Genomic DNA, 17,965 nt, shown 5'->3' on the forward strand with positions numbered 1-17,965 from the left:
GTTACCTACAGTGTAGTAGTCTGAACGAAGCTGCTTAAATATTCAGTCCGATCTTAATAAGACTTCAAAGTGGTTCAGAGACTGGCAGCTTCCTGTAACTATTCAGAAATGTAGAACTGTACACATCTCAAAACAAGAAAAAACCTTATATCCTATGACTACAGAATCTAGGTATTGTGTATTTAAACTGGGGACGTAGAAACGACGGAGAGGCTTCGTCCTGCCGTAGCCCTCAGTGGTTCACAACCCGACAGCAGTCCACCCACCACACCGAACCCAGGATTATTGTGTGGTTCGGCCCATCGCCGACACAGCCGGAATCGACCAACTCATAAAAATACCCCGGTGTCACACTGTTTAGTGCTATGAAGTAGAGTGATCACAGGATTAGTTGCGGGTAAGCTAAAGCAGGTGGAAGATTTCGGCTCATTGGTAGAATACTGGGAAACTGCAATCAGTCTACAAAGGAGATAGCCTACAGATCACACGTGCGGCCCATTCTAAACATTACTCACGCGTGTTCGACCTGCACCAATTACAACTAACAGAGGATACTGAACGTATACAGAGAAGGGCAGCACGAATGGTCACAGGTTTGTGTGACGTTAGGGAGAATCACAGAGATGCTGAAGAATCTCAACTGGCAAGCTATTGAAAACAGACGGAATATCCTAAGAAAGCCTACTTTCAATGTTTCATAAAGAACCGGCCATAAATGATGACTCTAGGAAATTGCCGTGCAGTGCACAGTGGTTCAAAGAGTATAGATGAAGATGTAGAATAGAATCTTTTTAAATGACATAGTACAGAAGAGTGCTGAAGATGGGTAGATAGATCGAGTTACTAATCAAGTGTGGAATCAGATTGGTGATCAAGGAGCTTCATGGCATAATTTAATTAAAAGAAGGGATACGTTTATAAAATGCAACCTGAGACATAAAGGAAAAATTAATTTGCTAGTGGAGGAGCGTATGGAGCATAAAAGTTGTGTAGTGAGACCAAGGCTTGAATACGCAAGCAGGTTCAAATTAAAGCAGGTTGCAGGAGGTGAGTGATATTAGAAGAAATGAAGATTTTTGTGTTCCCATAGACTCCACACGAGATGTCGGCGTGCGGGATTAGCCGAGCGGTCTTAGGCGCTGCAGTCATGGACTGTGCGGCTAGTACCGGCGGAGGTTCGAGTGTTCCCTGGGGCATGGGTGTGTGTGTTTGTCTTTACGATAATTTAGGTTAAGTAATGTGTAAGCTTAGGGACTGATGACCTTAGCAGTTAAGTCCCATAGGATTTCACACACATTTGAACTTTTTTTTTTCTCTCCACACGAGAAAGTTCTGGCAACAGTATTCGGAAATACGAGGAGGAAATATGAGCGTCAATGAAAATATCAGTGTAACGCTGAGGTGTGATCATATAGCCTAATAATGGTTACGGCGTCTGCTCGCGAAAAATAGGCAGTCTGGATTTGAATCCTGCCCTGGCACAAATTTTCGTTTGTCACAACTTATTCATTACGTTGCAAATTCAGCATTTCTACCCGTTACCTCACGTATTTCATATTGTTGCACCTACATTTTTTCACCCCTCTGATTCCGTTTATTTTATTTTAGTGAATTTAATTCAAATGGCGAATAAATATCATTAAAAAAATGAAGAAACGTGGAGAGACGAAATAGAACTAGACAGAAGGGCATAGACGGCAGTAGTAGAGGATATTTTGCGAGATGAGGAATAGTGTCAACAGGTGAAACGAAATAAAAATAAAAGTTAATGAAAATGTTCCAAAAAGCGAGCGTGTTCTAGTGATCAGTACAGATCACAAAAAAGGAAGTATAAAAGCGATGATCAGGAAGAGTGGTGGTGGTGGTCATAAGTGTCAATGCAGACAACGATCGAAGAACTGCGGGAATTTTCTGTAGTCGTTAAAAGTACGCGGCAAACGACTCAGTATTGTAAACTGTAAAAAGGAGAACAAAAAATTTGGCATGTACGAAGAAATAGAGAAGTTTGAAGGAAAATTTTAAATAGCCGAAGATCAATGCTTTATCCATCCACTCAAAAGAAGTTCCGAACATCTTTTAGAAGAACGAAAATATTAAATATTCAGGATTCGAGAATCCGTCGGAGAATATGAAATAGGAAAAGTCTGGTAAAATTTGCTTGAAATTCTAATATTAAGTCATTAATGCTTGCCCGCATCTCGTGGTCGTGCGGTAGCGTTCTCGCTTCCCACGCCCGGGTTCCCGGGTTCGATTCCCGGCGGGGTCAGGGATTTTCTCTGCCTCGTGATGGCTGGGTGTTGTGTGCTGTCCTTAGGTTAGTTAGGTTTAAGTAGTTCTAAGTTATAGGGGACTGATGAACATAGATGTTAAGTCCCATAGTGCTTAGAGCCATTTGAACCATTTTTTTCATTAATGCTAACAGCTGCTTTATTTTCGGACAAAGATTACAGAAGCTCGAGACGAAAGTAAACAAGTAGGCAGTTTCCTGAAGTGAGGTCCCTTGGACTATTAGAGTAGGTTTGTGACCTTAATATGTAAGTAAACTTTAGAATACAAGGTCGTAGTCAAATTTTGATTTATCTGAAGAGATACCCCGTTTCGTATACTGAATACATCTAAGTGCGTCGTTACTCTTTTTAAGATCTGATAACTTATAAAGTTAAGCTGAAGCGGGTTCTCTGTCCAAATGCATCAACATGTGACCAGTAATGTGAACTCTTCACCCTATCAAGAAAGAAATAGGAACCGGATGATAAAAAATGAGTGTGGCATGTATTTCGCCTATGGCATAGAGGGAAAAGGCTTTTTGAATTTACGAATGATGAAATTAGGACTCCTTACTGCCAGTAGGAATAGCGATCGGCAGCTAAACGTCAAAGTACGTGAACAGAATGTGATATGAATGATTTAAACTGTGTTATTTGTAGATTGTTCAGTGTGTATGTGTAAATAAAAGAACAATAAATGACGTAAAGTTGCGCTATTTGTACACGTGAAGTATTTACGGTAATTTCGTAGTGTGCTTCAGAGCTCACGCTGAGCCTTTGAGATGGCTACTGCGACGCTTTAGTTCTAATTTTTCTTGACTGATGTTGAAGTACTGCTTTGTAAGATGAGTGTTGTCTTTCCCTAAGGAGCTGTGAGCCTGGTTCTCGATTCCCTCGACGATATCCACTGTTTACAAGAAGCGCCCCTCAATGACCGTGACTTCCTCCATTCGGTTCTGGAGGATCGGCAACTGCACGCCCTGCTCGAGGTAAGTGCGCCTCATTTTGTTCTATGCGTATTATCGGTTGCCTACGTAACATGTAATTACCCTGAGTAGACGTCAACATTTTCTTTTTGCATTTTACGTCTTCTTCGAAGTTGAGTGCGTCGTATGATTTACGTCATTATCGAAGGACTGTTCAATATAAAACCAAGTGAAGAGCAGCATTTGTGTTATGAAATTTCCTTCTTTCGTGTGATCCACTGCGTTTGAATGTATTGTATTACTTCTGTGAATAGCTTGTATTATATACTACTGGAGTTACATTTTGTGGTATATGTTATTAGAAATTGTTTTGAGAGGCGGTACAAAAGAGCTGATAAAGTACAGTTTTTTTCGGTTATTTTTCTTTTACAATTTGGACGGGTGATTCATTGTAGAATCTACACACATTGCTGAAAAAAAATGCAACACACTAAAGTAAAAGGTCGTTTTATTGACAAATGGTGACGCACATACTTCATAATTGTAAGAGTATACAGTAACAAACTGAGGCCAAATGAAACGCGCATGTCACAATAAAGAGTGTCCAAATAGTCGTATCAGTACACAGTGTACCCCCCCCCTCCTCCTTTCCTCTGGCGTTAGTGCATATGGTTGGGTGTTCTCGCATGCAAACGATCATAAAGCTGCCGAATGACACCCAGTGATAGATAGTCCCAGGCATCTTCAGTTAATGAGGTAGTTCAAAGTTCCAGGGATCATTTTACGCGATAAATCACAATGAGTTGGAACGAGTTATTTTACACTCATATCGCAAATTGATTTGTACATATGCTGGACATTTCTAAGGATTTTTATAGGAAAAAAATAAACAAATGCGAGTTAGTAGATACAACCAATCAGCTTTTACACATCACGATAAAAGAAATTCTTCTGTGGATTGGAAAGACTTATTATGAACATGCTTTCTCAGTTTTGTCAGAAATTTTATTTCACTGGGTAAGCGATCAAAAAAGTTTGTTGCAACATTATGAAGTTCCTTTTGTGCTTGAGACAACCTTAATATGAAGTAATCAATGTCATTTTTTCTTCTGGTGTTGTAATTAAGTACATCATTGCGCCTTCTGAACTGCAGTGGAGTATTTACAGCAAACTTAACGAGGGAATAAACATATCATGAAACAGTAGTCAGAATGCGCAACTCCTTAAACAGATATTTACAAGATGGTATGTGTGAGCATCACATATTATTCCTACTGCACGTTTTTGAGCAACGAAGAAGTTGTTTCTTAAATATGAGTTACCCCAGAACATTATTCCGTATGACTTTCTTGCATGAAAATATGTCAACTGACTGATTAGTCTCTCCCCGAGAATTACACTGATTCTAAGTGCAGATGTGGCTGAACTAAGGTGTTTTCCGAGTTCCAAAAATGCTTATTCCAGCTGAAATTGTCATTGATATGGACGCAGAAGAATGTTGGAAGTTCCCGCTGTATTTAATATTTCGTCACTTTGTGCTCTACTTACAATTGGTGTTTCACCCCAACATGTGCCGAACTGAATATGTCGTGTCTTTTTAAAATTAAGGATGAGACCATCTTAAAAAACTAGTCAATGATACTTTTTAAGAGTGCCGTCCGGGGTGGTCGAGCGGTTCTAGGCGCTTCATTCTGGAACCGCGCGACCGCTACGGTCGCAGGTTCGAATCCTGCCTCTGGCATGGATGTGTGTGATGTCCTTAGGTTAGTTAGGTTTAAGTAGTTCTAAGTTCTAGGGGAGTAATGACCTCAGATGTTAAGTCCCGTAGTGCTCAGAGCCATTTGAACCATACTTTTAAGAACTTTGTTTACCATTTCTTCTGTTTCTCTCTGTATGCTTGGATTGATGACAATACTAGTGTCATCTGCAAAAAGATATAATTCTACTTATTGTATATTGGACGGAAGATCATCTACATATGTGACATACAATAGTGGACCTAAGATTGACCCATCAGAATTATGTTCTGGACTTTATTGACTGTATTACTGAGCACAATTTTTTGCGTTCTTCCGGTTTGAACTGGCATTGTCAATTGTCTGGCAATCCCATAAAACTTAATTTATCCAGAATGATAGTGTGATTCACACGGCACAGAAAATACCAATTGGCACTATTTTGTTACTTAATGCATGTCAAACCTGGTGAGCGAACATTTAAATTGCCTTCTTAGTAGTGCAACTCTTCTGAAAGCCAGACTGTGATTTGCTGAGGATATTATTGTTGCTAAGGTGAGATACTGTTCTATAATACATCACCTTCTTAAAAATTTTGGAAAATGATGTCAGCGGTGAAACAGGTCATTTGTTATTGGCATTTCTCTAATCTCCTTTCTTAAAGATAATTTTGACAATTAAATATTTCAGTCTCTGTGGAAAAAGGCCCTGAGTTGGTGATGCATTACGTATTTCAGATAACACCAGGCTTACTATACGAGAGAAAATCTTTAGTATTCTATTGGAAACACCATCGGAACTGAGGGAATATATAATTTTCTTCATTTCATATGGAGAAGTTGGTGATAAAGTAATATTATTGAATCTTATGAGAGTTACTTTTTCAACGTAGTGCTGTGATTTTTCTCGTGAATTATTTGTCCCTATGCTTTCTACTATATTTAGGAAATGATTATGAAATACATTCGCTACCTGTGAATCTTCCATTCAGTTCAGTAGTGATGTTACCCTGTTCTGTGGCTGGTTGTCCTGTCTCTCATTTCACCACGTTCCATTTTGCCTTAAGTCTCTTGTCAGAATTATGTTTTCTGACATTACGTGCGTGTTCCCTGATTTTTTTAACAACCTTTCTTTATAATTTTCAGTAATTTTTGTAGTGTGTAACTACCGCAGGATCTCTACTTGTTCTTACCAAAAATACAATTCCCTTATCCTTTCACAAGATACTTAAATCCCTCTAGTGATCCATTGTTTTTTATGTGACTGTTTAGTGCCCTTACTGATTAGCTTATGCGGAAAACTGTTTTCAAATAATAATATGAATTTATCATGGGACAGATTAAATTTTGTGTTAGCATTTGGTTACTGTAAATTTCATTCCCAGTCATCTCCTGTAAACTAATCTTAAAGACATTTGTATTGGAGTCATTAATTACTGTAACTGATTTCCAAAAAATGGCTCTGAGCACTATGGGACTCAACATCTTAGGTCATAAGTCCCCTAGAACTTAGAACTACTTAAACCTAACTAACCTAAGGACATCACACACACCCATGCCCGAGGCAGGATTCGAACCTGCGACCGTAGCAGTCCCGCGGTTCCGGACTGCAGCGCCAGAACCGCTAGACCACCGCGGCCGGCAACTGATTTCCCCTGAGAAGTATTCGTACTTTAAGGCACTACGTTATTTATCCTAAGTAACTGTGAATCGTGATCAGAGTGAGCATTTGTTACTGGTTACCCAGTTATTTTATTGCTTTGAGCTACACCATAGAAAACATTATCAATAAGTGTCCTGTCTTCATCCACCCATGTTTTACAGTTAATAACTGAGATCAAATTGTAGGATCCAAATAAAACTTCCAGGTCATTTTTCCAATCAGAATCTATCAGAAAATCTACGTTGAAGTCAACACAGGCTATTAACTGCTTGCTGCTGTCTGACAGGTAACACATTAAGGACTCCAGATTCCTCATAAGAAGTTCATAATTTGCTAGTGGCAATCTGAATACAGTTACGATTAGAAGCGAACTGTTTTTCAGTATTAATTCACAGCACATACTTCTGTGCCCTGATCACTACAAAATCTAATTGTCTGAATATTTTTGGACTTACGTTCTGTCTTAACATATGTAACAACTCTTTTTCCCGTATTAGTTCTGCATCTTTCATATGTGACTCTAACCCTTTTGGTTACGTGGTGCTCAGACAATCACAGGATGTCCATTTTTTTCAACAGGTCTCCAAATTGTACAAACACCAAGAAGCTCTTCTAACTTATTACTCAGTCCTCGAATACTTTGCTGAAATAACCTAACCTTACTCAATGATCTTGATTTGTGTGATGGTCCCACTCCCCCCCCCCCTCTCTCTTTATCCTGTATATTATGCTAGAAGCTTAATCAACCTATCTGTGCCCCACTTATTCAGATGTAGGCCATGTCTAGTATATCCCCATCTCTCACTGCACTGAACTCATATGAGATATCGTTTGAGTCAGCAGCAGTCTGCTAACTCAGTGTTAACACATCTCACAGCAGTGTTAACCCAGGACCAGTCATGGCGCTACAGGACCTCCACAAAACTCACATTTGTTTGTGTAGTTGCTACTCCTATTTATTCTAGGTCACTTGTAAAGCTGTAAAATACTGTTCTTAGTTAGACTGTTTCCTGCTCCACCTACTACGATAACATGATCCTCTTTATCAAAAGCTTTGCACAAATTCCCTTGTACTCTTCATTGCCGTTTGGCAATGCTTCTTGCAGGCTCTGAAGAGTAAGTTCCCATACGTGTTCGAATGGCAAGAGGTCTCGTGAGATTGCTGGCGTGCCAGTTGTTGTACGCCATGAAGAGCACGTTGTGTCGCAACAGCCATATGTGAATGTGCATTGTGATCCTGTGAAAGCACATCACCTTCCTTTCATGAAATGGCAGAAGCGTGAGGAGGAACAACGTGTGCAATGTAGCAGGCGCTGGTTACTTCACCCTGCAGAAACAGCAAATGTGACTGCGAGTTGTAAGTGATGGATACCCCACACCATGGAGCCTGGGAGGGGACCTGCGGGTTTTGGGCGAATGCACTTCGGAATAAGCCACTCACCAGGTGCCATACTAGTGAATGTCCATCACTCGCATACGGACAGAACCTACTTTCATCATTTCAAACAACAGAGAGCCATTCCACTGTCCAGTCGACTCTTTCACAACACCAGAGTACCTGTGATAAGGGTGTTGTGATGCCAGCAGTGGCCTGGCCAGAGGCACTCATGATCATAGTCCTGCTGCAAGCAGGCGGTTCCCAGTGGCCTGTAGTGACATAGCAGTTTCAACATGGGCCCAGAGTTCTTCTCTGTATGATGGTCGGTCAGCCACCGCTTCTCGCACAATGCATCGAATTCGACGTACGTCTGTACAAGTACAGGCGTCCAAAAGGTGGTGCACAAGTGTGGGAATGTTTCACAGACCACTGTTGAAATCAGCGACACAAACCGATAAATTGTGTCCAACATGTGCGGCAGTCTGTCGATACGTCCATTCAGATTCTCGCAGGCCCCTAATGCGACCCCTTTCAAATGGTTGAAGTTGTTCAACAGGAGTATTTACTCGTTAGCTGGGCATTGTTGTAACCTAATATGATGTTTGCAAACACTGTTTACCTCTGAACTCAGCGTAGTTCTTGCCTGCAGAGTTAACATAGGGAGTGCGCTGACAGGCCTCGTGAGCACCTTTTGATCGCCAATGATCATGACAGATGAATCACTAACACCACACACATTATACCCAGATGCCACTGAACACAATCCTTGAAGGTGTTGCATTTGTCTTCCGGAATTGTGTAAATGCTCATGATGTAACAGACTCAAAAAAGGAGGGATCGATGTTTCAGATATCCGTCATGGAATAGCTGATTTATTTTGTCTGTTTTTAAAAGGTCTATTACTTTTTTCGATGCAGTCATTTATTGTACGACACTGGTATCGTCAGTTAAAATTTAACCTGTTTTTCTCTTGTGTTTAGCTTTTGACAATAAAGTTATCGAACATTTACTGATGCGCAGTCAGTAGTCCGAAATGAAACTACGTTTCCCGGTTTATACATGAAAGTACATATTATAGTACTTGTGAATTGTTTCGCCTAATGTCATTACCTCAGTGAGTACATGATCATAAGCTACAGTCGTTTCTTAATTATAATGTTCTCATGGCTTAAAATCGAAAATCTATTACGAACTGCGTTCTGTTGAAAACTGTGATATATGTGCTGGAAGACTCGATAATCTGTAAGCAAATACAAAACCAATACTTTTTCCTGTTCTTTCTTTTTTAAGTTATGATACATTGGTTAGATAGCAAGGAAGAAGTAGTAGTCAGCCAAAGAAGCAGACTGAAAGGCTGCGATAATTGCTTGGAGAGGCTGCGATATTTTAAAGCTAGTCCGAAGCATAATATTGTTCCGAAGGACATACATTCGAACTAAAAGCCTCGTTTACCACCGATTGACATTCTTTAATTCGTAGCTGATTTTTATTATTCCTTAGAGGCCTAGTATGAAAATTGGTACGGTATTTGCAGCAGGATGATATCATGGTGACCCTCTACCTTTCCTATCAAAGTACAGTTTTATACGTTGCCGTAGTTAATGTATGTAAGATAAATATGTCGTCCAGATGCGGAAAAGCTACTTTTTTGAAAAAGTGATTTGCTGTTACATCTTGTCGTAATGGTTCGTGAAGGAGAACCGGGAAAATTTTAGCATATCAATGTACTAGGTGCAACAGTGATTTAATAAGAGATGGAATAAATTTTGAACAATAATGAGAAGAAAAAAAGTTGTCAGGCCGACGCTTAGTCGCTGCAAAATATTCCCTGCGGCCTTAGAGTTGCACAATATTGAAGTTTAAACTGCGCCAGGCATTTTCAGATATATTGGATATCATTTTTCGAACATTGGCTCTTTTGTTTATCGAAATTTTTTGTTCTGACAACACAGTCAAAGGAAAATAATTCTCCTTCTTATTTGACACCTGTAAGTTCTCCTTCACAGACTAAATTGCTGTAGATGATATCTTTTATGAGGGGTACAGATGTTAAAGACCTAATTGTTTTTTTGCTTTTCTCCGTGGAATCATATGTTCATAGGTCTTCTTTGTTTAGGGTAGACATAATTTCTGCCTAAAGTTCCTTATGCTGCTGTGCGAGATATCATTGAAGATTATACAGATGGTTAAAAATACTCAGACGTAAAGTCCTTGGTGAAACAGAAACGTCGACCACTTCATTGACTACAGTCCTTTTATGAGACTGTCTAAAAGTGCTCATCCGTTGCCAACGTGGTTTACGGCATTGCTAGCAAAACACCATCATAAACTTTTCAACACGATGTACAGAATCGCTATGGTCGCAGATATCCGCATGGACGACTGACGTATCACAAACAGTGAACTGTACAAAATTGTTCTACAACGTTTGAGTTAGCACGAAATTATACTGTACCGGTCTGTCTATTACAGCATCCATTGAAGCTCCGAAGAAACTCGTATAGGTACGGATATTCGAATACAGAGATATGTAAAGAGGCAGAACACGGCGCTGCTATCGGTAACGCCTGTATAAGACAACTAGTGTCTGGCGCAGGTGTTACATCGGTTACTGCTGCTACAACAGCAGGTTATCAAAATTTAAGTGAGTTTGAACGTGGTGTTACAGTCGGCGCACGAGCGATGGGACACAGTATATCCGAGGTAGTGATGAAGTGGGGATATTCCCGTACGACCATTTCACGAGTTTGCTGTAAGTATCAGAAATCCGGTGAAACATCAAATCTCCGACATCGCTTAGGCCGGAAAAAGATGCTGCAAGAACGGAAACAACAACGACAGAAGAGAATCGTTCAATGTGACAGTCGTGCAACCCTTCCGCAAATTGCTGCGGATTTCAATGCTGGGCCATCAAAAAGTGTCAGTTTGCGGACCATTCAACAAATCATCGATATGGGCTTTCGGAGCCGAAGGCCCACTCGTGTACCCTTGCTGACTGTACGACACAAATCTTTACACCTCGCCTGAGCCCGTCATCACAGACATTGGACTGTTGGATGACTCTAGATACGACTCTGACAGGTGACACGTACGTCTGCATCCTGTCTAATCACCTGCATCCATTCATGCCCATTGCGCATTCCGACGGACTTAGGCAATTCCACCAGGACAATGCGACACCCCACACGTCCAGAATTGGTATAGAGTGGCGTCAGGAACACTCCTCTGAGTTTAAACATTTCCGCTGGCCACCTAACTCCACAGACATGAATATTATGAATATATCTGGGATGCTTTGCAACGTGCGTTCAGAAGAGATCCCCACCCCCGATACTCTTAGGGATTTATGGACAGTCCTGCAGGATTCATGGCGTCAATTTCCTCCAGCACTAATTGAGACATTAGTCGAGTCCTATCGAGGTCAGCACGGATCACGCGAATGCATGGCGCAGAGGACGATTATTTCTGCAATGCTTGGGCTTTTCGCATTTTGTGCGCAAAAGAGGCGTAACTTCTTATGTAACGGTTTGTGGACAGTTGACTTGTTCTCTGTAATTCGCATGGTGCACGACGAATTTACTTCTGAGGGATGCATTGAAGTGCAGCTTGTGCTCCATTCAGACACAGGGAGACATCCGCTTCGTTTAAGTTCTGTGACATTTTTTAGTTTTTGAACCACCTCATTATGCTTGTTTTTGCCGATGGTATCTTCTCTTACTGCCATCGATAATTCCACAGTACCGTTGTCACAGGTGCAGATTCTGCATAACAAACGTGACATTGCACCTTCTGGTCTGTCGTCATTTTGATGCAGTCCAAGACAAATCTACGACATAAGACAAACGAGAAGAACTTTAAAAAATGCTAAATGTTTGACTACAAACTACGATTCTCTATCTCTGATAGTTTCCAGGGCATGACTTTTTGAAATGATACCGGAGATTTATGGACAAGCCGCGCGGGATTAGCCGAGCTGTCTGAGGCGCTGCAGTCACGGACTCTGCGGCTGGTCCCGGCGGAGGTTCGAGTCCTCCCTCGGGCATGGGTGTGTGTGTTTGTCCTTAGGATCATTTAGGTTAAGTAGTGTGTGCGCTTAGGGACTGATGACCTTAGCAGTTAAGTCCCATAAGATTTCACACACATTTGAACATTTATGGACACTCCAAGAAGTAACTGCATTGACAATGGATGCCACATACTCAGTAGTCAGCGAATGGCGCAGACCTTTACTGAAATACAATAATTATTGCATTTTTTTCTATCTTGAGTACTGCGTCAGTTATATATATATTTTTTAAAACGACTGCAACAAATCAGTGGTAGTCTTACGAATGTGAACTTTCTTTGAACAATTCATTTTTCGTAAGTAGTATTCATGATATTTTTTCATATTATTATCAAGGCAAATTTCAAATGATTTATTTGTCTTTCCAAGTACCGTGGACCATAGACTCTTCTAGTCCTCCAGTAACTTCATTATTCCTCTCTCCTGCTTTTACCTTTTTGTAAAAGTTGTATATCATTGAAGACCATAAGACATGTAAAAGTGTGGAGGAGGCCTGTATCCAACAGTGTACATGAAATGCCTGATGAGAATGACCCGTCCATGAGAGTGGCCTTTCTATAAACGTTGTGCCGCAAAATCATCTTCTTTGCCAGTTGAGAACTGTGTGGGTGGACTTAATTCCATTCAGAAAATTTAAAAATTTAGAGGGTTCGTTTTCTTCATGAGAAGAAGTAGTACCTTCTTGAAGGACTCAAAAATTTCTTCACAAACTGTTTTACAGAACTGTGCTTTTGAGCAGAGAGTAAATTTTAAGAGAAATTGTCTGTGTAGTGAGTGTATGATACACGAGTACATGAGTTTGATAAAAAATAGTGGTAACACCACAGTAACATCAAGGTTGTGCTTCAAATGGCATGTGCGCTGTCGGTAGCTTATAGAGGAAGGTCAGTTGAAGTAGTGCAGTGAGCGGCGGTTGTGTTTGAGTCAGCTGCAGTGTGTACTGTTTGAAGTGCGGAAGGCCACTTAAAGCACCCTAACCGACGGCCTCTACAGCCTACTACTGCAGTTTCTTGCGACATCACCTTCGTTCCGCCCTGAGAAGAAGGCGACGGCACCTTCTGGCACTGCTCTGGTTCAAATGGCTCTGAGCACAATGGGACTTAACATCCGAGGTCATCAGTCCCCTAGAACTTAGAACTACTTAAACCTAACTAACCTAAGGACATCACACACATCCATGCCCGAGGCAGGATTCGAACCTGCGACCGTAGCAGTCGCGCGGTTCCGGACTGCGCGCCTAGAACCCTAGACCACCGCGGCCGGCCCCGCGGATTCATGGTCATCCTTTATATCGCGTCGCAACACCACCTACCGGTAAAATGTGCCTGGAGCTCTCGTTGTCTCCATAAACCGAAGATAGTGAATCAATTTTACTTGAACAAACGTGCAGGATGTTTCACGACGTATGCGCGAACCATACCGTCAAGTAAGTTAGTTCGAAAGAGGGCGCGTTGTTGGTGTGAGAGAATGTGATGCATCCATCCGGGGAAACTGCTGGTCGTATAGGACGAAGTGTTTCGGCAGTGCAACGGGTGTGTTCCGAATGGTTCATGGAAGGGTTTAGAACACGACGCAATGCGTCAGGTCACACCATCCAGACCACCCCATGAGAAGATCGACACTTCGTCCGAATGGCATTGCGGGACAGATCTGCGTCCTCCTCGGCTGTGACGCAACAGTAGAACAGTGTAACACATCGTCCACTATCAAGGGTGATAGTCAGTCGCCACTTATTACAGCACGGGTTAAGTGCGCGTCGTCTTCTCCTCTGCCTATCATTGACGAATGAGCAAAAACATGCTATGCGGCAACGGTGTATTGAACGACGTCACAGGGGACAGGAATGACATCAGATAGTGTCTTCGGACGGATCCAGGTTCGGTTTGTTTGAAAATGATGGTCGCATTTTGATTCGCCGCAGACAGGGGGAGCGGCATCACAGTGACTGTATTCCCATAAGACATACAGCGCCAACTCAAGGCCTGAGGGTGTGGGGTGCTATTGGATACAACCACAAATCGCAGTCCGCGCATGTCCAGGGCACTGTGAGCAGGGTGACCTACGAGAATGACATCCTGCGACCCGTAGCCTTCACCTTTCTGTACAACACCCCAAGACGCCATTTTCAGCAAGACAGTGCCTGCTGTACCAACACTGGCTTCTTGGTGTCAGAGGATGTCAGCCTTTTCGCCAGGCCTGCCAGATCACTAGACCTGTCGCCGATCGAAAATGGGTGCAGTGCTGTGACCCAATGCCAACCACCACAAATGACCTATGGAAAGAAGTGAATGCAGCAAGTATGGTTATACCAAGGCGTCGCCATTCGCGCCTTATACGCGTCGATGCCATCAAGCATAGAACAAGTTATCACCGCCCATGGCGGACCTTGCGCCCACGAGGCAACAAGACACAAGCTGAATCGAGGTGACTGAAATGCTAATCGTTTCTGCAGAAAGTACTAATGTACATACCCTATGAAAACAAACGTTCTATCTCTAGTCGTTCAAGGTTTTCTGTTTTTTAATGAACACGAGTGTATATCCGCACGAAGCCTGATGCAAGGCAGTCCTACTGTAGCCTGTACACATCGTGAGTGGGATCGATGGCGGTAGCTTTAGCGTTTTTGCGATAGCATTCGAAGTCTTGGGCTGTGGTAGCAGCCCTAAGAAGAGTCCACGAAAGCAGTGCCAAGCCTGCAGGCAACAGGGCATGTCGACGAATCTATGGAACGAGGGATCGAACAGGACATGCTGATGTTACTATCCGAAGACGATAATTCGTTTCCAGGACAGCCGGTTTTTTTTTTTTATGTTTCAGGTGTTCAGGTACTCGAGACGAATCCCTGGTCAACTTAAGCATTTTGCAATACGATCTGCTCCCATAATTCTCCCATCTCATTTAAAGACCCTCACTTTGCAACGACTACAACGAATGAGCTGGGGCTAGGGCCAAAAATTTTGAGAGTCCACAAACTTCTTTTCCTGACATAGAGTTCAAGTTAGCAGGTAGTGATGTCTCTAGACCGATGTGCAACAGGCAATTTTTACTCTGCGGAATAACTACTCCGTTGTACAAGGGATCCTGCTGAGGACGAGAAGAAGCAAGAGTTTAGATGATGATTTACGCACTCGCCGGAACTACAGTCGGAGGGATTAAGTTCGAATTTGTCTTAGATTGAATCCCGTCTGACCATCGCGGTAACCGTTTTGCTGAGGAATTAGAGGCCGAAGCGACTTACAATACGTAACTTGAGGCACGGTCGAAAACGTGGCGACGCGGCCTGCAGGCCCAATTTGTTGTTTGCACGCGCTTCGGCGACGTTATCTGCGACTTGTTCGCGGAGCCGCACGATCGCCACCGGTCAACAAGGTGTGTGTCTTTTATCGGTGTCGCGTTCGTCTGTAGACGATTACGTTCTAACGCGCTCCGCACATTGAAAAGTTGTGAAACAGATGCTGTTGGCTGAAAGTACTGATATTTGCGGAATGCTGCTTATGACTACCGTATAGCCAGTCTCCAACGAAAATTTGTCACAGGTATGCATCACGGGTAGACTCTTAAGGCCGGTATTACATTCCCAACTTTTCGGTACTATAATAAGGAAGTTTGTTAAAGTTAGGCTACGGATAATTTTTCTTCAAATCTAGCGCCTCGTCTTAGATTTGATAACAGAAAGCGTTCATCTTTTGTTTTTGCACGTATAAACGTAAGCGATGGAGCGTTAGCTTCGCCGTAGCTGTCTGAAATACAATGTTTATCAATATGGCTTCGAAATTTATATCGTGCGTCGCATCTGCAACGAAATTGATAGAAATTTACGAGACAAGTGAAACACTTTATAATTTGCGGCATCCCGAATAAAAAATAGAAGCGAGGGCTATAAAAATTGCGGAAGCCATTAGCCATTACGGCCCGGGGTGTACCCCTGGGATATAAAGGAGAAAATCTGTAACTTTTGTAGAAATAAAAATATTTCTTAATGCCTGCAGTATGTGCCAAACAGTTATTTGCCTTCAGATATTTCTCCTTCACTGCTATATAAATAGTTACACACGCTTCTAGTATTATTTTCGTCGTCGTGCGCTATGGTATTCGAGTGCTATACTAGAAACTAGAGTAGCTTTCTCCTGTTGCAAGAAATCGCAGTGTTCAAGATAAGTCTGTCTTTCGCGGATAAAGAGTGAGGTGTGTATTCTGCTTCGTAAGATGATGGGTCGCATTCTTGAGCTCACATTGAAATGTACTCTCGTCCATTCACAAGCAATTTTCAAACAACGTCCTCGACTTGCAACATCCGTTACAGATTCTGTTGGATGACTTTAGCATCTCGCCTCAAAACCAATCCAAGTACATTCCCGTTTCCTGTTCTTCTGCTCCTGTTGAAAATGCAAATACACTGCAGTTGTGGTACAGGCAACTGCAGACCAGTGCAGTAATAAGTCTTCGTCGGCCATTTTGAAGGAACTATGACGTCAAAGATCTTTGTCAAAGGCAATTTGATGACAGTGTAATACTCCCGTTAGCGCCACGTCAGATATCTTTGTCAAATAAAATATGATGAATATTTGATCATATTTTTTCTGAAAGGAAATTTGATAGTGTAATATCGGTCGAAGGAAGGCCATCATTGTGTTTTGCCATCACGTAAATTGAATACAGGGAAATTAAGTGTTAGAAAAGGCAGTGGACAGTAGTTCAGTCATATTAAGTTACGCGGCATCCGTTTCCCTTTCCAACTGGAATTTCTCTCTGTGACTCTGCCACGAAGGTTAATGAAGAATCTCAAATAACTTTTGTCACTCGAAATTGCTTCTAGCTAACTGCATGCCGTGGGTGGTATCGAGCGAGACTGTACTGTGGGTAACAAACTAGGCAGTATTCGAGAACACTCATCCCCGTCATTATTGTTTATGTTTTTCATCATTTTCGTGAACCAGTTAAAAAAATACCGTAACAGATCTTTCAAGTAGATCAGTGTCGATGCCTTTCACCACCACTTCCAACTAGTGTTTTGCAGGGTCGGCGTAATAAAACAAGCCCAGATAATAGTTAATCGACCTTAAGACAGGCAACCCAACTTACATCATCCACACCAGGGGCAGGTAATGTAAGTTGGATTGCCTATCGAATGGTCCACGAAATATTTTCCGGACCAGTTTTATTACGCCCATCACGTAGTGGTCTTCCCACGGGAGGAATTTGTTACTTATTCTCCTCCTCTCTCTGGTGTGAACTGTTCCTATTACGAATGTTGCCAAAAAGTGAACACATGCTATGCTTCCCAAACATATTTGTGTGGGTATTTCCTGTCAGATTTAACTATTTGTATTTCGATCGATGTGTTAAAGATATTTCAGTGCTCAATTATCGTTTTCTTTCGATCTTTGGCAAGTGGTGCGAAGAAAAGTTTCGTACAATACTTAGAGTTCGCTCCTTGGGAGAGATTCATACATTTTGAGCAACGACTATCTTACTTCGTTTTCTGATGTAGATATAAAAGGAATGAATGAAAAACAGAGAGAAAATACGTTTTGCCTCTCTTTCACTGGTCATTTATTATTTTTGCTAATTTAAGTGTCGTATTATTAGGCCATTTTCTGTCGCTATGATGAAATTATAGTGTTAGCAAAAATAATAAATAATTAGTGAAACAGTGGCAAAAAGCGAGTGTTTTTGCTGTAATCATGTTTCACCAAGAATCAACGGTAAAGTCAACGAAAACTATAAATAAAAAAACGTTGAGATCAAATTTTTTAGTATCGTCAGTTTCGAAAACTTTTATTGTCAACGTGTAGCAAAATTTAGACTTCGCAAGCATTTATATGAACGTCCTTACTGGATTCCAGGCAATGCGTCATAGTTAACAGTAGAGGATGAGTTACACTTTCCCGGAGCCGTACAGTTTGTTTTTTTTGTTTTTTTTTTTTGGC

General features: G+C 41.7%; 1 protein-coding gene across 1 annotated transcript in view; it reads left to right on the forward strand.

The window, feature by feature from the left end:
• The window catches only part of LOC126097821 (peripheral plasma membrane protein CASK-like), a 654,064-nt gene that overhangs the window by 428,508 nt on the left and 207,591 nt on the right, over nucleotides 1-17,965 (forward strand). Inside the window, exon 10 of the mRNA XM_049910596.1 lies at nucleotides 3,138-3,256. Within this exon, the coding sequence (XP_049766553.1) occupies nucleotides 3,138-3,256 (119 nt within the window). The remainder of the gene's footprint in view (nucleotides 1-3,137; nucleotides 3,257-17,965) is intronic.

Source organism: Schistocerca cancellata, chromosome 1 (assembly GCF_023864275.1).
Source record: "Schistocerca cancellata isolate TAMUIC-IGC-003103 chromosome 1, iqSchCanc2.1, whole genome shotgun sequence".
Taxonomy (NCBI): Eukaryota; Metazoa; Arthropoda; class Insecta; order Orthoptera; family Acrididae; genus Schistocerca; species Schistocerca cancellata.